Consider the following 22,648-nt stretch of genomic DNA (forward strand, 5'->3'; position numbering starts at 1 on the left):
TAACCCAGCCATAGTGCCATGTAGATGTGTCATCCCAGATTCCCATGCTATAGTATTCCATGCAATCTTTACAATACAAGGTAAGGTTAATTATTCAATATTCTGGTTTCATAGGCAGACCTGGAACTAGAGAAGCTTCATAATCTCTGAGGGCTGTCTGGTTAGCTGATGGTTAAGAAATGTCTAGAAGCAATCTGCCTGGTGCCAAAGCCTCTACTTGTGCCCACACATGTGTATACAATACACTTGAATATACTGGAACACACAGACACACACTTGATACACATGTGTACATCCAAACCGGCAAGGCAAGTGGGCAGGGAATGGAGAGCAAAACAAAGACACCAAGGAGTCCTCATGTAAAACTCAAATGCAGAAAAAGGAATTCAACATTTCCATCTTTAGCCCTTCTAGAACACAGCCACTGAGAGCTTCCATAATGGTGTTCCATTTTGTGGGTCATGTGGAGTCCCATAGAGAGTAAGAGATTGTTTCCAGACTCTCCAAGTAACTCCAGGCTCACACTTTTAAGATTTACACTTGCAATAGCTAGGATGGTGTTCTACCCCACCTCTACCTGCTGACCAACTCTTTTGTCCTCTCTTCTGGGTAGATTAACTGCAATGGCTTCACCCTCAGTGACCAGAGAGGCCTGCAGGCGGTGGGTGTGGGCATCTTCCCCAACCTGGGCCTGGTGAACCATGACTGCTGGCCCAACTGCACGGTCATATTCAATAATGGCAAGTGAGTACTGTGCCTGGGGTGTGAGATGGGGAGGAGGACATTGGGGTCTCCTTTGGTTCAATAGTCAGAATTGAACTTGAGCCATGGATGTCCAAGGTTCAGCAACCCTAAATCTCATTCTAGATTAATTGTGGCTAGGAGAAAAAAAATTGAGGCGGAGAGTAAGGAATTCCTTTGGGATCAGATTTAAATTTGTCTCGTTCTCAAGGCTACTTAGATAAATCTCTAACTTCGATTCTAAAACTTGAAGCTTATGGTTGCTTACCTAGAAACGACATCAGAGAATGCTTAAGAATGGCTTGGCAAGAATGTATGTTGGAAGGCATACTCAAAGGGATCTATCCACAGAGAATTTAATGAGAACAATAGAAGTGTAGACAGGATTTAGGAACTGAACAGGAATGGCAAGCAATCAAGGTCTAGAGCACGAGAAAACTCTATAGCCTCTAGTCTTAGAGGGACAAGTAGAGTTCACTCCCTTTCTACAGCCAGTTAGAGCCTAAACCATGGTAGAGGGGCCCTGGCAGCTCAACTGTGGTTACAACCATGCCAGCAGAGAAGCCAGTCACTACTGGAACCACGGTAGACTGTCCTCCAACCTTCTGGACTCCTCCAACTCCAGAAGACCAGAGAACAAAGGACCCTGGGGGATGTGGCCCTCACAATTCTGCCCTGAGGCTAACACAAATGAAGGACATGAGGGCAAAGACTGGATCCTGCAGATGGGACGTGAATAGAGAGGGATCAGTCAATGAGATGAGCACCTTTTTTTTTTTTTTTTTTTTTGCCAGTCCTAGGGTTTGAACTCAGGGCCTGGGCACTGTCCCTGAACTTCTTTTGTTCAAGGTTAGCATTCTACCACTTAAGTCACAGCACCACTTCTGTTTTTTTTTCTGCTTATGTGGTACTGAGGAATTGAACTCAGGGCTTCATGCATGCTAGGCAAGTACCAGTAAGCCACACTCCCTGCTCCAAGCACCTGGTTTTGTCCATGGTTCACGCTGGAGAAATCTGAGGAAGGAGGCCTGAGCTATATTCATTGCGTATGCTCTTAAAGATGATCTTGTATAACAGAAACAAGCTGATTCAGCCTTCAACATGAGTAGCTTCCTCCTTCCTATCCCCAAACCTAGATACCAGAAATTATGGTTTCCATGTCTCTACTGAGAATCAGGCTCAAGCCTTCACCTAGCAATGACTCTAATTTCCCCTTTCTCCTCTATTTCTAAAGTCAGGCTCTAAAGCAATTGAGAAAGATGCTGGGGCTAAGAAAGTTCACTTTGTACACTGATGATAACATTTTCCAGGCTCTGTGTTTCATTTCCTAAGCCTCTCTGGGTCATTTGGCTGAACTTCATGGAATCCTCCAAGAGGCCTGTAGTCCTGTAGTCTAATGAGCTTAGCCTAGTTAGCAGAGAGCAGATCAAATTTAGTCATATACAGGGTCCAACTTTCTAGATGGCCCTCTTCTAAGTGACAGTGACCCAGGCTCTTCTTGTCACTATGTGTAGCCATTGACCTTTCTTCAGGTCATGTTTGGTGTGTGCTTTGGCTTCTTTGCATTTACTAATCTTGAGCAGCCAGTATATCTGGGATTCTTGGCTTTTGTACAAGAGAAGCAGTTTTTACAGTCATTGCCTAGCTGCCTGGCATAGTGGAAAGAACCCTGGACATGGTATTGGGGGCCCAATTCTAACTCCAACAATTTTTACATGCTGCCTGTCCCTCACCAGTCTCCATATATACAATGAAAACTCTCCCCAAGATACTCATTCCAAACAGGCCATGATACCTGAATATCCATGATGCCTGTCAATGGGACAAGAACAATGCTGCACTTTCTGCACTATACATTGTTTCTTCACAGCTGCTCTCTCTCTCTCTCTCTCTCTCTCTCACTTTTGTGCCAGTGCTGGGGTTTGAACTCAGACCTTGCGCATTTTCCCTTTGCCTTTTTGCTTAAGGCTAGCATTCAAACACTTGAGCCACAGCTCCATGTGGCTTTTTGCTGGCTAATTGGAGGTAAGAGTCTCAGAGGCTTTTATGCCTGGACTAGCTTAGAACTGTGATCCTTAGGTCTCAGCCTCCTGAGTAGCTAAGACTATAGGCATAAGCCACAAACACCCAGTTTGATAGTTTCATTACCTTCTAACAGGTGAGGCACTGAGGCCCATGGAAGGGAAGTTATTTGTTCTACACTGAGAACCTTTGAATCTAGCACTTTGCATTCCAAATCCAGTGTGATTCCTCTATATACCAGGTTGCATTCTGCTGCATGAGCCTTGCTAGGAGGGGCTGGGATAATTACCAGGATGGCCAAGGCCTTGGTAGTATGACCCACAATGCTGTGCTCCAGATCAGCCAATGGAATTGACTTGCATTTGGATGTCTGTTTTGTCTTTCAGTCATGAGGCAGTGAAATCCATGTTTCACACCCAGATGAGGTGGGTCAGTCTTTTCCAGCATCCCTGTCCCTCTGACCCATCTCCCTCACTTGCCTGGTTTGCTGGGACCACCCCCTCCCAAGTATCCCTGTCTGCCACCCATCTGTAATGTCCTGCACTCCAGTGTCTGGTCTTCATTGAGTGATGGCACATTTTTAATGCATTGAAATTAACCATTGACTTCTCACCCACCCACCACTGCCTGCCTTGCCTTTGTTTTCTTATGCTTTCTTTCTCTCTCTTTCCTTACTCATGTTTCTCACTTCCCCAGCCTTGAAGCATGAATTCTCTAGTCTAGACCACCTTAGCAAAGATCTATTATACCCCTGAACACTGCTTACCATGAACTGAGGACTATTGATGCTATTGATCTACTAAAGGATTATGTTTAAAATTTCAACTTCTTACCTAGACTGCGCTCTGAGAAGAGCACTTATAACCATGATAGTTTGGTAAATAGGTATTCATATATTTTGCTTACTGTTTTTGGAATTTGCTTTTAGGTGATGTTTTACTTTTGTGTGTGTGTATGTGTGTGTGTATTTTGTGTGTGTGTGGTTGTGCGTGTGTGTGGTGTGCGTGTGTGTGTGTGTGTGTGTGTATGTGTGTGTATGCATGTGCATGTGTGCATGTGCTGGAAGTGGAGCTTGAACTCAGGGCATTGTCTTCTCACTTGATTTCACTCAAGGCTGTTGCTCTTAAGCCATGCTCCACTTCTGGCTTTTTGCTGGTTAACTGGACATAAGGTTCTCATGAACTTTTCTGCCTTACAACAGTGATCCTTAGATCTTAGCCTTCTGAGTAGACAGGATTACAGGCATGAGCCACTAGTGCCTGTAGTACTTTTTACTTTTCTTACTAATCATATGATCCACTGATCGGTCATTTGCTCAGGCAGGTCTTTAGCTTAGGGATAAAATAGTGCATGGCTTTGGAATGAGTTGTGGGGGTAATTGAATCATCTGTGCTAGCAAGCACTGTCTGCTTGGATGAGTCTCATTGTCTCCTGAGCTTGGGTTCCATGTTTGTAAAGGGAAGGTCAAGAGGTCATCATCTTTAGAGACCTTTCTAGTTTTATACCCCTGTGGCTTCCTGATCTCTGCAAGTCACCTACTTGTGCTCAATTAGCAGAATTGTGGAATTGAAGTGTTGGAAGTGGAAGGGCTCTAGGTCCAGTGTGGGGGAATGATTAGCCATAGAAGCTGATTGGAGGAAGGGCTTAATGCTAGAACTTTCATTTCCTGACTGTTATAGCTTTTATTTTAATCACAATTTGTCTGTCAGCTCTTATCAAGTAAGGTGGTTCCTAATTTAAGATAGTTTGACTTAACTTTTTTAACTTTATGATAAAGTTATACTCATACACACATTCTGCATTTCACTTCCAGTATAGTATTCAATAAGTTGTATGAGTCCATGTATAGTATTTTATTATAAAATAAGTTTTGTGTTAGATAGTTTTGTCCAATTAATTAAATGAATGCATTTAAGGCAGGTAGGTTCAGCTATGATATTTGTTTTTGTCCTTGTTTTGCCAGTTCTGGGGCTTGAGCTCAGGGCCTGGGTGCTGTACCTGAGATTCTTTTGCTCAAAGCTAGCACTCTACCACTTGAGCCATAGTGTCACTTCTGGCTTTTTATGTTTATGTAGTACTGAGGAATTGAGCCGAGGACTTCATGCATGCGAGGCAAGCACTATTACACTAAGCAACATTCCCAGTCCTCAGCTATGATGCTTGACAGGTTAGCTATATTAAATACATTTTCAACCAATTACATGTCAACATATTATATTTGTTGTAATTGTGGAATACACCCTCTGTATGACAAGGAGCATCTCTAATGTAAAGTGGCATGCATTTGTCATAGTCAAATGATATCAAGTTAATTTGGTTTTGAAAACTCTGTAATATCACTTCAATAATCTGCAAAACTCCAGCCATGCACCCTCTACACTTGCCCCAGAGAAGCTCACATAGAACTATTTAGGACAGTAACGGGTTCCTAAAAGGTAGGGGGTTGGATGCATTTCTTTTTCCATGCATGTATCACAGAGAGGAAACAGCTGAAAACCATCAGGAGAGGCTGGTGTGACTTGTGGAAGCATGAATGGTACTTATCTTCTCATTCTGTCTCTGTTGTCCAAGTGCTGTGAGACCTTCAGGGAAGTTGCTTACATCTCTGGTATCAGTGTCCCTGTGTGTGACATGTGTCTGGGGCTTGGAAATATTGAGAGTAGCTGCAGTGTGGCAATCAGCCTGCCTTCCTCTCCCATGTGTCTTTCATCTCTTTACTAACGACAGCTCCTGGCAAAATTGGGGCTGGGAAAGAAAGGAAAGAAGGAAAAGGAACCTGGGACATGGTTCAAGCAGTTAAATACCTGCCTAGCAATTGCTAAGATCTGAGTTCCAAATATAGTACTAAAATTTAAAAAAATTAAAAAGAAACAAAAAGTAAGCAAGCATTTAGATTTTCCAGACTCTCTATTAGTTGTTTTGATACATATTTATGTACCTCATTTATTGGACATGTCATTATATTTGACTTTGAGGAAAGTTAAAAAAAATTATTTAGTTATTTATTTTGAGACAAAGACTTACTATATAGCCTGGGCTGGTTTTGAACTTGGGACCCTCTTGCCTCAGTCTCTCAAGTGCCTAGATTACAGGTATGCACCTGTCTGAGAGAAAAAGATTGTAGTCATAAGTGGTCAGATGCCTCCTTTAGTTTTCATCTCAAAAGACATGGAAGGGGCTACTTTTGGGATCCTGGGTGGAGTGTTTGCGCTGTCTTTCATAGTGATCTTTGTCAGATGTGGTCCCCAGTCTCTGTATCCTACTACTTGCTCTCTAGAAGTTGCTTTCCCACTAAACAGTGGAACCCAGGTTCCCAGGGGGATTTAGAAGCACAGCATAGGACCCAGCTTGCCGGCCTTGCCACACCTTTTCCTTAGTTGTCTGGCCTCGTGGTAGGAGGTACATGGCCAAGGGAGTCTGGTCTGGCCTCCACCTGTTTGGCTTGAGGGAATATCAGCTCTTTTAGAAGGTTTTTATCTGTGTCCCATTCTGTATTATTCCATGGTAACCAGAGTAGTGTTATGGGTAATTGTTGGGTCAGATCTAGATTAGAAGACAATTAAAATGCCATATACTGTTGCTAACCACCTTCAACCATTAAACCATTTCTCCTAATAAGTACAAATGCCTTCAATGATCTTCAGTGGGCATATGTTCCCTGACATGATATAGGCATGAAATTAGGCTGAACTGTAAAGTGTGAGGGGCTCAAAGTTAGGTATGTAATGAGCCAAGATGTGGGTAACTAAATGTGTGTTTCTGAGGGAGTAGCCTCCTAACCATAAATAAATTATAGATCTTTTTTTGCTTGAAAATTTCATGTTATTATTTCTCCCTTCCCTTGTTACACATAATCAATAGTTAAGGGTACATGGATAATTGTAGGCACATGGAAGCTGTGTATAGCTTTGTAAACAAGCCCAGCCCTCTACTGAGATTCTATTAGAGTTGATTCCAGAAACAAACAAGCAAACAAACCACACAACCTCACAGAATGAAGCAGACTTAACTGTTATAATGAGTAGAGTGGAATTATTCAGAGAGCTGTGCTTTAGGTCACATTTCCCCTATTTAGAGAGAATGAGAGTTTTCTCAGAATGTCAGGAAACATTGTTGTATTTGAGACTTGACTCCTGGAAGCCATGCAAAGCACAAATCCTGTGCTGCTACGCCTGGATCCCACTGATTCCCTTTGCCCTGCTCTAGAATTGAACTCCGGGCCCTGGGCAAGATCTCTGAAGGAGAGGAGCTGACGGTGTCCTATGTCGACTTCCTCAATGTCAGTGAGGAGCGAAAGAAGCAGCTGAAGAAGCAATACTACTTTGACTGCACATGTGAGCACTGCCAGAAAGGGCTGAAGGATGACCTCTTCCTGGGGGTGAAGGAAGACCCCAAGGTACATGCCTCTCTGCTGCCAGATGTTTATGGCTGTCTTCTTCAGGAGCCACAAAAGGGTGGATTCCAAAGCTAAGCAATAAGCCTATAGCCTTTGGGGAGGTGGCATGGGATGGTGCACAGAGCAGGGTATTAGATGGATCCTGGCTTGTGTCCTGGTACTACTCTGGCTAAGAGCTTAAATGTAAAGAATCACCCAGTCTTCTCATCCTTGAAATGAGAATGGGGCCCCACTACATGGTGTTATAAGGATGAAACAAAATGAGATATATAAAGTGATATATGAAATGAACCAGTAGCTCATACCTGAAATCCCAGCTACTCAGGAGGCTGAGATGTGAGGACTGTGGATTGAAGCCAACCTGAGCAAAACTCTCATCTCCAATAATTCGCCAAAAGTCCAATATGAAGCTGTGGGTCAAGTGGTAAAGCACTTGCTTTGAGCATAAAAGCTCAGGGACAGCAGCCAGGCCCTGAGTTTAAGCTTAGTTTAAGATCAGCACACAGGGGCTGGGAAGGTGGCTCAGTGGTAGACTGCTTGCCTTGCATGCATGAGGCCCTGGGTTCGATTCCTCAGCACCACATAAGTAAAAAAAGCCAGAAGTAGAGCTGTGTCTCAAGTGGTAGAGCGCTAGCCTTGAGCCTTGAGCTGAGGGACAGCACCCAGACCCAGAGTTCAGGCCCCATGACTGGCCAAAAAAAAAAAAAAAGATCAGCACACATGCACATGCACACGCATGAAAAATAAAGAGTGATATACAGGCACCAAATAAGTTTTGGATCTGGCCCTTGCCTTACACAGATTAAGTAATGTGTCCAGTTATTGAGAACCAGTGGGCAAAGAAGTTTGTTATCTGGGGCTGGAGACATAGCTCAAGGCCCCAGTTCAATTCTCAGTATTAGAGAGGGAGAAGGGAGTTGATATCTGGTTATTTCAGAGATGGAACTAGGGATCTAGTTTCATGGAGATGGAACAGTCTCAACGGGGCAGGAAGGGGAGGAGCTCAGTGGAGTTGCCATATAATAAGTAGCTGGTTAAAGCCACACACCAAAATGACAGTGAAGTCTTTTTTTTTTTTTTTGGGTCCGGTCGTGAGGCCTGAACTCTGGGCCTGGGTGCTGTCCCTCAGCTCTTCAGCTCAAGGCTAGCGCTCTACCACTTGGGCCACAGCGCCACTTCCGGCTTTTTTCTTGTTGCTTATGTGGTGCTGAGGAATCGAACCCAGGGCCTCAGGCATGCAAGGCAAGCGTTCTACCACTGAGCCACCTTCCCAGCCAAATAGTGAAGTCTTGAGTCACTTATATAACAATACAAACAAGAATCCAAAACTGGGCCATCTCCTCCTGGAACAGGCAGGGAGCAGAGGACAGGTAAGCACTAAGGTTGAGTGTGACTCATGGTTAAGGAAACCCTATCCAAAGGTATTGGAAGTTTTTGATGTGTGGTTGGAAGGCAGTCAAAGAGGAAGGGCTAGGGTGAGAAAGAACTGAAAGGTAAATCAGTATGTAGAGAAGTGTCTTCAAGACTCCCTTCCTCCCCTGTGAGGCGATCTCAGTGTTGCTCCTTAAGGAGGATCTGGGCACCAGAACTCAGCCAAATAGACCCAAGAACGGTTGGGGCTAAAGTGCCAACACATACAACATCATGGCTGGACAGGGAGGTCTGCATCCTTAACTGTAGCCCTACTACTCAGAGGCTGCCGTGCACCATGTCTGAGAACAAAGCGGGCTTTGTTCTGAACAGGTCTGAGGAATCACACAGAGGTGCTTAAAGAGGAGGCAGACCCTAAGAGTAGTGTAACTGGGTGTTTCTGTATAACTAGCAGTCCACTAGTATACAAACACCTAAATATGCTTCTAAACTCCCATGTGGGAGCAGAAACTTGCTTCTAGTAAGAGCAGAGGCTCTACCTGGACTCCTTGAGACTGGTGGTAGTACTCCTGTGAAACACTTCATTACTCGGTGGTATCAGTGCTATGATCCAGAAAACATGTCCCCACAGAACTCAGCTCTCTCACCTCCAGGCACTTCTAGACATTGGATCACTGATTTTTTTTTTTTTTTTGGCCAGTCCTGGGGCTCAACTTGGGGCCCGGGCACTGTCCCTGAGCTTCTTTTGCTCAAGGCTAGCACTCTACCACTTGAGCCACAGAGCCACTTCCAGCCTTTTCTATTTATATGGTACTGAGGAATTGAACTTAGGGCTTCCTGCATGCTAGGCAAGCCAAGCACTCTACTTCGTAGCCACATTCCCAGCCTGGACCACTGATTTTTATACTAGTTTTTACTCTTTACCCAAAAAGTTTCAGTTTTAAGAATTTATCCTGCATAAATGTTCATAAGAACACACACACACACACACACACACACACACACAAAATAAAATATCAAAACCCAGATAACCACAAATAGAGAAATATTTAAATGCAAGGAATATCCTGTAACCATTAAAGTAAGTATGTTGGGTGGGGAATGTGGCTTAGTGGTGGAGTGCTTGCCTAGCATGCATGAGACCCTGGGTTCAATTCCTCAGTACCATATAAACAAGCAAAAGTCATTAAATAAATTATAAAAATGGTTGGAGGCATGGCTCAGAGGGTAGAGCACTAGCCAATAAGCAAAAGCTTCAGATAACTAGTTCAAATCCCAGTCTTGCAACAAAGTAAATAAATATCTTAGATGTTGGGCTGGGAAGGTGGCTCAGTGGTAGAGCACTTGCCTTGCATGCCTGAGGCCCTGGGTTCGATTCCCCAGCACCACATAAACAAAAAAGAAAAAAGCCGGAAGTGGTGCTGTGGCTCAAGTGGTAGAGCACTAGCCTTGAGCTGAAGAGCTGAGGGACAGCGCCCAGGCCCAGAATTCAGGCCCCACGACCGGACCCAAAAAAAAAAATATCTTAGATGTTTATACATTGATATGAACTGAGCTTTATTTCTTCTTCTTTTATACTGATACTGGGGCTTGAGCTCAGGGCTTTGAGCTCTCACTTGGTTTTTTTTAGCTCAAGACTGGTACTCAACCACTTGAGTTACTCTTCCATTTCTGGCTTTTTGGTAAACTGGTGATAAGAGTTTCACAGACTTTTCTGTATGGGCTAACTGAACAATAATCTGATCTTGGCCTACTGAATAGCTAAGATAATGGGAGTGAGCCACCAGTACCCTGCTTGGAATGAACTCTTCTAAGGGAAAAGAATTAATGAGCTAAACAATACCATGTGTATTAGTTTTCTGGAGCTGCTATAACAAAGAACCAAAAAGTGGGTGGTAAGACACATCAAGTTGTCTTACAGTTCTGAAACTTTGGTCCACAAACTGTTGATAGAGTGTTGCATTTTGAGGGCTGAGAGGAAGGATCTTTCTCCTGAGCTTGTAGGTGGGTGTCTTTTCTTGGTGATCTGTACATCATTTTCATTTATGTTTGTCTTCTCTTCACATGACAGTCATTTTATTATTTATTTATTTTTTGGTTGGTCATGGTTCCTAAACTCTGGGCCTGGGTGTTGTCCCTCAGCATTTCAGCTGAAGGCTAGTGCTCTACAACTTGAGCCATAGCACTACTTCCAGTTTTTTCTGCTTATGTGGTGCTGAGGAATCGAACCCAGGGCTCATGGATGCAAGACAAGCGCTCTACTACAGAGCCAACTTCGCAGCCTGATATTCATTTTATAAGGTCACTAGTCATATTGGACTAGGACAGACCCTACTTTTTTTTAGTATGATCTCAGCTTAACTAATTATGTCTACCAATGATCCTGTTTCTAAATAAGGCCACATTCTGAGGGACTAGGTGTTAAGACTTCAAATAAATTTCAGGGGGATGAACTTTAACCTGTAACACAGTGTACAATCCCCCTTACAGAAATTACAAAGGACTTATTCTTACACATATAGACCCATGCATGGCTATGGATGTGCAAGCATGATTAGTCTTCATGTAGACAAAAGTAAGAAGGAAGTTGTAACCAGTGGGTCATCAATGCAAGGGGTAGAGAAATTGAGAGTCATACTTCCCTGGTAAAGGGCAAAGTAGTTGAGACCCAAGGATCAGTACATTTCTTATAGGAACATCATTTTTTCCTGGAAACTGAGGCTCCATATCTAGGAAATGGATGTTGACATTCAGGCATGTACAACAGTCTCTGTAAACCTACAGAGAGATGTAAACCAAGTTGTTTTGTGTGTGTGTGTGTGTGTGTGTGTGTGTGTGTGTGTGTGTGTGTGTGTGTGTGTGTGTGTGTGTGTGTGTTTGTGTGTGCCTGTGCCTGTACTGGGGTTTGAACTCAGTTCCTAGGTGCTGTCCTTTAGCTTTTTCTTTTAAGGCTGGCATTCTACACTTGAGCCACAATTCCACTTCTGGCTTTTTGATGGTTAATTGGAAATAAAAGTTTCATGGACTTAACTGGCTTGGAATCATGATCCTCAGAGTTCAGCCTCCTGAGTAGCTAGGACTACAGGTGTAAGCCACTATTAAACTAAATACATTTTAAATGCGAAAATAACAATAATATATTATATATGTTTATATATGCGTTTTGTACATATATATGTTGTATAAATACATATTTTCTCAATTGTACCCCTGGATGGTTTTTATAATAGAAATTTGTCAGATTTTCAAGGTTGAGGAACTGACATCTGTTTTCCGCCACCCTCTTCTTCTCCAAGGGCTTTACCCTTTCTAATCTGGCTTCTCCCCTTTTTTCCTCTCTTCCTTCTTTGAGCTTTGATAAATTTTGCATTTTTCTTCAAAATTATGTTGACTTTAAGGGGAACTGTCTTCTTAATAATGGTACTTCCTTGCTTAAAACACGAAAAACCTATTTTGATAGGTTTTACGTGGGACCTTGAGGCTGCTTAGGCTCAGCAGTAAGCCAAATAAGTTTAGATTTCAGATACAGCTGACAAAATTTCTCATGATATTCTTCTGGTCAAAACAAATAGATGGATACTAAGACACTCAGAAGAGATTGAATGAGCGTAATACTAAGAGCGATCTCTTTTGAGCTTCAAGGGCAAACTGGACCGTGATTTTTGAATCAAATCTTCAAGCTTTGTGCTTTATTCTATGCTTGCTAGTATTTAATAGCTGTATTAAAGACAAAAAAACACAGGAGTGTGTTTTCAGTTTGTGTGGTTAACTTGAAGCAAAGAGATAGAATAATATATATTTCAGGTAACACATCTGGAATCTAAAATGTCAGAGAAAACAATAGGGATCAATGTTAATTTTAGTGCTTAGGGGCTGGGAATATGGCTTAGTGGTAGAGTGCTTGCCTAGCATGCATGAAGCCCTGATTCCCCAATACCACATAAACAGAAAAGGCCAGAAATAATGCTGTGGCTCAAGTGGAGAGTGCTCAGTGACAGTGCCTAGGCCCTGAGTTCAAGCCCCAGGACTAGCAAAAAAAAAAAAAAAAAGAAAAGAAAAAAAAATAGTGCTTGGGTCCAAAAGCCCAGCTGTGAGCCCAGACTGGGATTGACCGACTAGTAACAATGTTCTAGGATGCGATCTAGAAAACACACTATGTGTTAGAAGTATGCTGAGGCAGCTAGAAAAACACTGAGGTCTTTAGCACACTTGAATTGAGGTATTCAGAATGAGAAAGACATTGATCTTGAGTTAGATTGAATGTAACTAACTCAATAGCTATTCAGAGACAGAATGAGTTTCTCCATTAAGAAGTCTCTAACTCAATGTCTCTTTCTTTTTCAGCCCTCTCCGGAAGTGGTGAAGGAGATGGTACAATTCTCAAAGGACACACTGGAAAAAATAGACAAGGCTCGCTCCGAGGGTTTGTATCACGAGGTAAGAAGACTTTATAGGGAATGTGAAAGACGGGGGGTGAGGATAGATAGGCTCTCTAGTAAGTGAGGATTTGAGGGTGATGATAGGGATGTTACTGAGAAGGTTATTTTGCTGGAAAATGTCCCTTATGAGACCATGACTCTTTATGCCCTTGAACCTTCAGTACCTGTGAGAACTGTGTTTTCAGTGACAGGTCAACCCACTGAAACTTGGTCTGAGGGGAGCAAAGGCAGCCTGGCCAGTATGCCTGAGGGATTTGTGACAGCTCAGGTGGCATTGGAGATAGAGGGATGGCTGTGACAGTGGGACACACTAAGAGTGGTTTGCTCGCTTTCCCATAACTGGATTTCCATACGAATACAATTTCCCATTTCCACCAACTGGGCATTTAACTTGGGCTCTGGATGCACTCTACAATCACCTTTGAGAACTCCTCATTATTAGATCCTTACTCAGGACAACTTTAACAGAATTTCTTGGAGAGGCCTCTAGATTTAAAGCTCTCAGGTGAGGGCTGGGAAGGTGGCTCAGTGGTAGAGCGCTTGCCTTGCATGCCTGAGGCCCTGGGTTCGATTTCTCAGCACCACATAAGCAAAAAGAAAAAATCTGGAAGTGGCGCTGTGGCTCAAGTGGTAGAGCACTAGCCTTGAGCTAAAGAGCCCAGAGTTCAGGCCCCATGACTGGACCCCCCCCAAAAAAAAGCTCTCAGGTGATTTCAGTGTGCAGTCAAAATTGAAGCCCAAACATGAGCTTGCAGAGATGTTGCTTTGAATGAACCTGGGCAGCTTGTTGGAAGTTAATTTCTGTGTCTAACACTTGTAAGGTAGGACTCACCCAGTCTACAATAGAACACAGGGACCATCAAATCAGTTCTCTCTCCGCATCTCCCACCTCCTGCCCCAAGAGCAGATGCCAGTAGGGCATGGCAATATACAAAGTTATTATATCTTCACTTGCATTTGCTTGTCCCTTCTCTTTGTTCTTTTACTAACTCATTCATTGCACATGTATGACCCTTTCCTGAAGTGACCAGCCCAGGACATACTAATTGCTTCCTAATATAATATGGTTAGTTGATGTCAAGCCTAGAATTAGAGGAGTTACACTAATCAGTGTACTTCCATAGGCCTCATCCCCCTCTTCTCTCCTCTTCATTTCCACCTTATCATATCACCATGGGCAGGCAACCAAGCCTTTAACACATGGGCCTTTGGGGGACACTTAACCAAATCCTAGCAATATATTTGCATTGTGTATCTATTTGCATATTTGTGTATATGTACATAAGTATCTGTGTGTAGCTATTTACACACACATTTATACAGATATAGTTTTTATAGCTCTCTGCTATCTGTGACTTTGAAAGCTTCTATCTCTGCTGAATCATCCTCTATTCCATCATTTCCCTTCCCATCCCATTTAGCTGTGCAAATCACAAGCCTGGCTTTCCCATCTCTCTCATCAATATCCCCACACTTCAAAAAGTGAGTAGAGTGAGTGTCCAAGGGCTGGGATGTAGCTCAGTAGTAAAAGCATTTGCCTTGCAAGTACAACATCCTGGGGTTGATCCCCAGTATTGAAAAAAAAAAAGAGCAAGTGTCCAGTGTTGTCCTGACACATCATCTGCAAAGTAAGCATGTGGTCTGGTGCAGTGGTGATGGACAGGGCCTTTCTCACTCCAGGTTGTGAAGCTGTGCCGGGAATGCCTGGAGAGGCAGGAGCCAGTGTTCGCGGACACCAACCTCTACACACTGAGGATGCTGAGCATCGTGTCAGAGGTGCTCTCCTACCTGCAGGCCTTTGAGGAGGCCGCACACTATGCCAAGAGGATGGTGGATGGCTACATGTAGGTGATAAGCCGGGGTCTCACACAGTCTCCTGGAAGCATGTATATTCCAGGGATGGCAAATGGATGGCATTTGTGCACATGTGTGTGTGTGTGTGTGCGCGCATGCACACACGTGTGTGCGTGCACACACACACATTGCTACCTTTCCCGCTGCACCTACAGCAGGCATCACAGTAATCAGTTATGCCTATGGTTCTCTTTTCAACTGAACCTCTTTATTGTGTTGCTTTAACGAGTAGTGACCCAACAGAATGGATAGTCCAGTTAGAATGAATAATCCAGATGAAGCCTGCTTGTCATCTCTGGTCATGTGTCATTTAAGTGGCTTCTTCTACTTTTTAAAAAAAATTTGGGGCCTGGGCACTGTCCCTGAACTCTTTTGCTCAAAGCTAGTGCCGTACCACTTTGAGCAACAGCTTCTCTTCCAGTGTTCTAAAGATAAGAGTCTCAAGAGCCAGCCACCAGTGGCTCACGCCTGTAATTCTAGCTATTCAGAAGGCTGAGATCTGAGGATTAAGGTTCAAAGCCAGCCCAGGCTGGAAAGTCCAGAAGACTCTTTTTTAAAATTTATTTTCATTTTATATATTTTGGGTCCGGTCGTGGGGCCTGAACTTTGCGTCTGGGCGCTCTCCTTCAGCTCTTCAGCTCAAGGCTAGGGCTCTACCACTTGAGCCACAGCCCTACTTCTGGCTTTTTTTTCTGCTTATGTGGTGCTGAGGAATTGAACCCAGGGCCTCATGCATGCAAGGCAAGCGCTCCACCACTGAGCCACCTTCCCAGCCTGTGAGTACATTTCTTGTCAAACTTGTTACCCCCTCCCTCATTTTTCTCCCTCCTTCCCTCCCCCCATTCTCCCCCCCCAAGTTATACAGATCATTTCCAACATAGTGTCTTGTGAGTACTGCTGTTGCATTGGTTCTCCCTTTGTCCTTTGTATCATAAATTTTGTTCCTATTCCCTTCTCTAATTCAGTTAACCATATATACAATACCCAGGGTACCAAAATCAAATACAGTGACAACAGGGGATAAACCATAGAGGGAAATCACAAAAGAAAAAATAAATCATGTAGTACATTAAAAACAACAACAAAGACTCTCATTTCCAACCAATCACAGATAAAGCCAGAAGTGTTGCTGTGGCTCAAGTGGTAAAGTGATAGCCTTGAGCACAAGGAGCTCAGGGATGATGCCCAGGTCCAGAGTTCAAGCCCCAGGATGGGGGAGGGAGGTGTGGGGAAATGAGTCTCATGGACTTTCCTACCCCAGTTGGCTTTGAACTACAATCCTTAGATATCAGCCTCCTGAGTAGCTAAGATTAAAGGTGTGAGCTACCAGCACACTGCTGCTTTTGATTTATTTTATTTTATTTATTTTTTGTGTTGGTACTAGGCCTCATGTTCTCTTTTAGCTTTTTCTTCCCAAGGCTGGCACTTTACTACTTGAGCCACATCTCTACTTACAACTTTTTGCTGGTTAATTGGAGATAAGAGCCTCATGAATGTTTCTGTCTAGGCTGGCTTTGAACCTCAGTCCTCAGAGTTCAGTCCCTTGAGTTTCTAGGATTACAGGTATGCTCCACCAGCACCCCACTTGCACTGGTTACTTTTAATATAGGATCTCATTTCCTACCAATGCATACATGAAATTACAATACTGTCCTTGAACTTCATGTCACTCTCCTAAGAAGAGGGCTGAGGTGCTTCAGAGGGTGTCAGCTCATGTTCAGAATTCAATCCTGGGCCCCTTCTCTAAAGAAGAGTTGTCTTGGTAGTCTAGGTTGGAGCCCAAGGTCTCAGTCTCCTTGTGTGGGATACTTCAGTCGTTTGCCCCTTAGCGCCCTCTACAGGCGAAGGACCTCACAGCAGTAGCAGGAGGAACAGATGGACTTGGTCTATGAAAGCACTTGAGTTGTTAAATGATGTGCAGATGGAAGGATGGTTGCTATGAAGCATGATGACTACTTGCTGTGACCCTACAGGAAACTCTACCACCACAACAATGCCCAGCTGGGTATGGCCATCATGCGGGCAGGGCTGACCAATTGGCATGCTGGTAACATCGAAGTAGGACACGGGATGATCTGCAAAGCCTATGCCATTCTCCTGGTGACACATGGTCCCTCTCACCCCATCACCAAGGACCTAGAGGCAAGTAGCAACCTGGGACTGGATGTCCCGGCCTTGTCTGAGTATCGGAGCTAAGCATAGTTCTCAGCTTGCCAGGAAACTTTAAAGGCATTGGTCCACAACCCTTGTTTACAAATGCAAATATGAGGCCCAGAGAAGGGAAGTAATCTATCCAAAACTACCTTGTGAGCTGATGACAGAGTTGAGGTTTGAACCCCACATTTGTTGTATCCATCATGACCCCAAGCCTGAACTAAGAAAATGTGTGTGTGTGTGCATGTGTGTGCACATGTGTGTGTGTCTGTGCATGTGTGCTCATGTGCTCCATTAGCCATCTGTATTGGAAAACATTTGGTGATCATAGGCTCAGATAATCAGGATTGATCAGTGTGTTTTGTACTCATGTACTGACACATTGAATGAATGGAAAGCCCTTTGTATAACTAAAGGATAATAAAAAATTAGAGTAACCACTCACCAAATAGAGAGCAGAAAAAAACCAGGATGGAAAAAATAGCTTGTAAAATTGTCTGGTTTTATGATTTACCATATTGAGTGGATGAGCCTGAAGGATTGCAGTGAGGTTCAGTGAATTGAACTCGGTGCCAAGTCGTTGCACTCTAGGTTAGCACTCTACCACTTGACATACCTCCAATCCAGCTTTTTTTGCTAGTTATCTTGGAGGTGGAATCTGTCATACTTTTCTGCCTACGCTGGCTTCAAAACATGATCCTTTACCTCTCAGCCTCCTGAATAGCTAAATTTTTAAGTGTGAGCCACAGGTACTCAGTTGTAAGTAGTGTGATCTTACAAGCTACTGTTTCCCTTTGTGTGTTGAAGGGCTGGTTGGTTGAGAGTGACATGGCTTTCCCAGGTGGTGTAGCCCAAGGAAAGCAGACTGATGTCAGCATAACATACACTGAAAAGTGGTTACATTTAGAACTAGTATGAACTCAGGTGTTGCTGTCCTTTTGCTCCTCAGATCTCCAGTTTCTTCATCTAAAAAATGGAAATAATACACTAGCCTTTGAAAATGGATGGGAGGCCAAAGTAGGGGGCAGAAAGGCAGAGATGACTAACTTTACATCCAATAGATTGAGCTTGTCAAAAGTGATCTTTGCAGTCTTAACTTCTGTGGAATCCTCAGCTACTTAACAATGTCCAGTATTTGATTAATAGTTGACTGGACATATGGGGAAAGATGATTTGTTGTGTGCTGTACACTACAGTTTTCCCAACCCACTGCAAGGTACAAAGGAATCTCACCCTTGGAAAACAAGACTGAAGTGATTACATGATTGGCATAAGGTCCCAGAACCAATAAGTAACAGGATCTGAGGTTCAAATCCAGGTGCACACTTGACAATTTCTGAGAATAAACATTCTCTGCCCCAAACAATCCCTCCAGTTGCTCTTTCCTTCCAGTTAACTCCTCCCTAACAAAAAAAGGATGCACTGCTAAGACATAAAGCCACGTGTGTGTGTGTGTGTGTGTGTGTGTGTGTGTGTGTGTGTGTGTGTGTTTTCTAAAGAAGCAGAGATGAATCTCAGTGGCTGAGAGTCATTTACTGCAAGATAGATCAGGGACCATGCCCTGTGGGCTTGTCACACTGCTTATGGTATATCTGTGTCCCACAGGGAATGCGGATGCAGACAGAGATGGAGCTGCGCATGTTCCGCCAGAACGAATTCATGTACCACAAGATGCGCGAGGCTGCCCTGAACAACCAGCCCATGCAGGTCATGGCAGAGCCCAGCAAGGAGCCGGCCCCAGCTCTGTTCCATAAGAAGCAATGAGAACCTGCTGGGAGAGGGGCTATCAGGCTGGGGGAGCTGGAGAATCTTGAGATTCTGGGGGCAGTTAGGGTTCTGCTCAACCTGTGTCTCTGGGGATGTATTGCCCTGAATTTCCCACTGTCATTTTGTTTGAATTCAATGCATTTCAATTCACCTTAGCTCTATTACATCCCAGCCCAGTGTTTCCTATTAATATATTTATTGAGTACTAGGACAGAGCCTCTCATAAAGAAGTTCCAAATATAGTTGGGTGGGGGTAAGGCAAAATGTAATCAATGAAAACACAGTGTAATATTAAATGCAACAAACTATATGGAAAGAAGGATATAAAGGAGGCCATGGTGTGTGTGTGTGTGTGTGTGTGTGTGTGTGTGTGTGTGTGTGTGTGTGTGTGTGTGTGTCTGTGGTGTGTGACACAGTGTGTGTGACACAGAGAAGGACATCTGAGCTGGGAGTGGCAGGTGCTTGGATACTCAGGTGTCTGCTTTCCTCTCTATGGGTGCCTGTGGGGCCATACTCTTTCCCCATGCTCTGGAAGAGGTAAGATCATACTCTAAGATGGGTGATGTCTCATTTGCTCTGGCTAGTGGGGTATGAGTGGACTTGTCTACTCAGACTTGAAATTCTTTCAGGATGCTACATGAATTGGTGGTGGCCTTGTCCAAACCACCTGAGGCCCCAACTCAAAGTCCAAATAAGATTTTAGAAATAATTCTAGAACATACAGAGAGCAAATATGTCCTTCCTTACTCTCATCCCTGAGCCTTGTGGCTACTTGTCATGTGGGGGGCTACTTGGACAAAATCTGAGAGTTTGATGGCCTAGGATTGTAGTGGCCTACCAGGATGTTCATTCCTAGCATGACTGAAAAGCCTTTTTAGGGCAAAGCTGAAAGAGACACGGAAGCACACATACCTGATGAACATGGGCCCAGAAGAATTGGCTCTTGGTTGAGACCGAGTGTAGACTTCATCGCTGCCTCCATTGGTAGCATGGAATAGTTATTACTTCCTTTAATTTTGTTTTCTGTATGGTCCTGAGGTTTTATACCCTTTTCATTGGAAAGTTGGAAAGAACAGTCTTGCCCACCTCAGGAGTGTGACCAAACTATCTTCACTTGCTGGACGCAGATTTGCATAGGAGATATGAAAGTCTTGGGAATCAACCAATCCCAGGGATGGCCTTGTATTTTCTGGGACCCAATTTCTTGTCAGTGTTTTGGGGGAGCCCAGAACAAGGTTCTATACTTGAGGATGACACCAAACCATCAATACAATCTTGGGCTACCTTGGAACCCAGAGCTCATCCTAACATTCTAAAGTCAAGTAAGTGATCCTACCAAGCCCTATATTTATCTCTGCCTAAGATGTCAACTCCTCCCTTTGAATCCTGCCGCTAAATGAAACCCTTGCAAGCAGGCCACTTCTGTGAAGAATATTTATATGACATTTGGTTCTTCTTTGAGGATATGCTCTTCTGTAAAAGTTCCAACCTCCATTCTTTAGGCTCAAAGACAGCACGAACATTCTTCACGAGATCCAACTGGCACATTTATACCACCACTCCTCTTCCAAAATACAAAACCTCCCTGGAAGCCCTCTTCCTGATTTGTCCTGTTTTCTGCCTACCCATTTACCTTTCTCTCATGTTCACGGTCATTTCCCCAGCTTACTAAAATTTGTTGTCTTCAATTAATGATGCTCTGGGCCTGTGCTCTTCCTCCCCTCCTTCCTTCCCTCTTGGGCCAGTAGAATGGGGCTGGGGGAGGGGGACAGGTCTTTTTCCCACCAAATCTAACCTCTGTTTCTGCCCTGGATCCCTGGCTCTCCTATGTCCTTGAGACCTAGTTCCATTATTATTCCTTCTCCATCTGGATTCTTGACACTATCTTTCTTTTTGAAAATGCAGTGAATGAACATGCTGAGGGCTCTTGGATCATAATCTTCATAGCTAACTGTTTTTTCTACTAGTATTGTTTCATTTGATTTTTCTTGGAGAGAGAGAGAGAGAGAGAGAGAGAGAGAGAGAGAGAGAGAGAGAGAGAGAGAGAGAGAGAGAGAGAGAGAGAGAGAGAGAGAGAGAGAAAGAGTACCTGTTCTAGGGCTTGAATTTAGGGCCTAGGCACTGTCCTTGAGATTTTTTCTTGTTGAAGGCTAGCACTCTACAGCCATACCACCCTGAACACACTAATCTTGTCTGAAACCGGAAGGCTAGCACTCTACCACTTGAGTCATAGCGCCACTTCTTGCTTTTTTGGTAGTTTATTGAAGATCAGAGTCTCATGGAGCTGGGCATTGGTGGCTCACACCTGTAATCTTAGCTACTCAGAAGGCTGAGCTCTGAGGATTGGGGTTCAGAGCCAGCCTGGCAGGAAAGTCTGTGAAACTTTTATCTCCAACTAACCACAAGAAAAGTGGAGTGCTAGCCTTGAGTGCAGAAGCTCAGGGACAGCACCCAGGCCCTGAATTCAAGCCACATAACCCCTCCCCACAGGTGCCGCCCCTCCCCCCCCACCCCCCAAAAAAAAGTCTCATGGAATTTTCTGCTGGGGCTTGCTTTAAATTGTGATCCTCAGATCTCAGCCTAGTAGTATTATAGGCATGAGCCACTGGTACCCAGCTCCCTCTCTTCCTCCCTTCCATGCTTTCTTTGTTCCTCCCTCCTGTTCTCTTTCTTTCTTTTTTAAAAAAAAATTTTTTTATTGTGAAAATACTGTACAGAGGGGTCACAATTACATGGGCAAGATAATGAGTACATTTCTTTTTTTTTTTGGTCCGGTCGTGGGGCCTGAACTCTGGGCCTGAGCGCTGTCCCTCAGCTCTTCAGCTCAAGGCTAGTGCTCTACCACTTGAGCCACAGCGCCACTTCCGGCTTTTTTCTTTTTGCTTATGTGGTGCTGAGGAATCGAACCCAGGGCCTCAGGCGTGCAAGGCAAGCGCTCTACCACTGAGCCACCTTCCCAGCCCCATGAGTACATTTCTTACCAAGCATTGTAGCCTCCTCCTTTGTTTCCCCTTCCCATCCCTTCCCATCCACCCCCCACCTCCCCCCTGTTCTCTTTCTTTCTTCCTTCCTTCCGTTCTCTTTCTTCCTTCCGTTCTCTTTCTTCCTTCCTTTCTCTTTCTTTCTTTTCTTCTTTCTTTCTTTCTTTCTCTCCTTCTTTCTCTCTTTCTTTCTCTTTCTCTTTCTTTCTTTTTTCTTTGTTTGTTTCTTTCTTTCTTCCTTTCTTTCTTTCTGTCTTTCTCTCTCTCTTCCTTCCTTCCTTCCTTCCTTCCTTCCTTCCTTCCTTTCTTCTTTCTTTCTTTCTTTCTTTCTTTCTTTCTTTCTTTCTTTCTTTCTTTCTTTCTTTCTTTCTTTCTTTCTTTCTTTCTTTCTTTCTTTCTTTCTTTCTTTTTCTTTGTTGATTGTGGGGCTTGAATTCTGGCCCAGGGTCTGTTCCGAAGCTCTTAGCTCAAGGCAAGTGCTCTACCACTTGAGCCACAGAGCCACTTCCAGTTTTCTGGTGGTTAATTGGAGATAAGAGTCTCACAGACTTTCCTGTCTGGGCTGGCTTTGAACCATGATCCTCAGATCTCAGCTTCCTGAATAGCTAGGATTACAGGCATGAGCCACTGGTGCCCAGCTCCATTTCTTTTCTTTTCTTTTCTTTTCTTTTTCTTTTTTTTTTTTTTTACCGCTGAAGACTGGCTTCCTCTTTTACTCCTTACCTAAAATCTCTCTGCCCACTGTTCCTATACCCTGTCCCCTGAATATCCTTGGCTCTAGCTCCTTGCTCATGTGACTGACCAAGAAAGAATATGTTGAGCCTTTCTAAAGATCTTGCATACCTGGGGCTCCTGTCAGGGACACCTGAGTAGACAATCTGAGGTCTGTATTCAGGGTAAGACTCACTCTTCAGGCCTGACTT

At 43.9% G+C, this 22,648-nt stretch overlaps 1 protein-coding gene across 2 annotated transcripts in view; it reads left to right on the forward strand.

The window, feature by feature from the left end:
* LOC138804718 (histone-lysine N-methyltransferase Smyd1) overlaps positions 1-18,915 on the forward strand; it is a 33,248-nt gene extending 14,333 nt beyond the window's left edge. Inside the window, exons 4-10 of one of the 2 annotated variants that reach the window (XM_069989181.1) lie at positions 614-744; positions 3,150-3,188; positions 6,970-7,159; positions 12,875-12,967; positions 14,650-14,813; positions 16,797-16,965; positions 18,583-18,915. In XM_069989181.1, the coding sequence (XP_069845282.1) occupies positions 614-744; positions 3,150-3,188; positions 6,970-7,159; positions 12,875-12,967; positions 14,650-14,813; positions 16,797-16,965; positions 18,583-18,741 (945 nt within the window). In that variant the 3' untranslated portion in view covers positions 18,742-18,915. The remainder of the gene's footprint in view (positions 1-613; positions 745-3,149; positions 3,189-6,969; positions 7,160-12,874; positions 12,968-14,649; positions 14,814-16,796; positions 16,966-18,582) is intronic. The other variant, XM_069989183.1, reaches the window with a different exon arrangement.
* The last annotated feature ends 3,733 nt before the right edge of the window (positions 18,916-22,648 follow it).

Source organism: Dipodomys merriami, unplaced genomic scaffold, assembly GCF_024711535.1.
Source record: "Dipodomys merriami isolate MVZ:Mamm:240054 unplaced genomic scaffold, mDipMer1.0.p SCAF_37, whole genome shotgun sequence".
Classification (NCBI taxonomy): Eukaryota; Metazoa; Chordata; class Mammalia; order Rodentia; family Heteromyidae; genus Dipodomys; species Dipodomys merriami.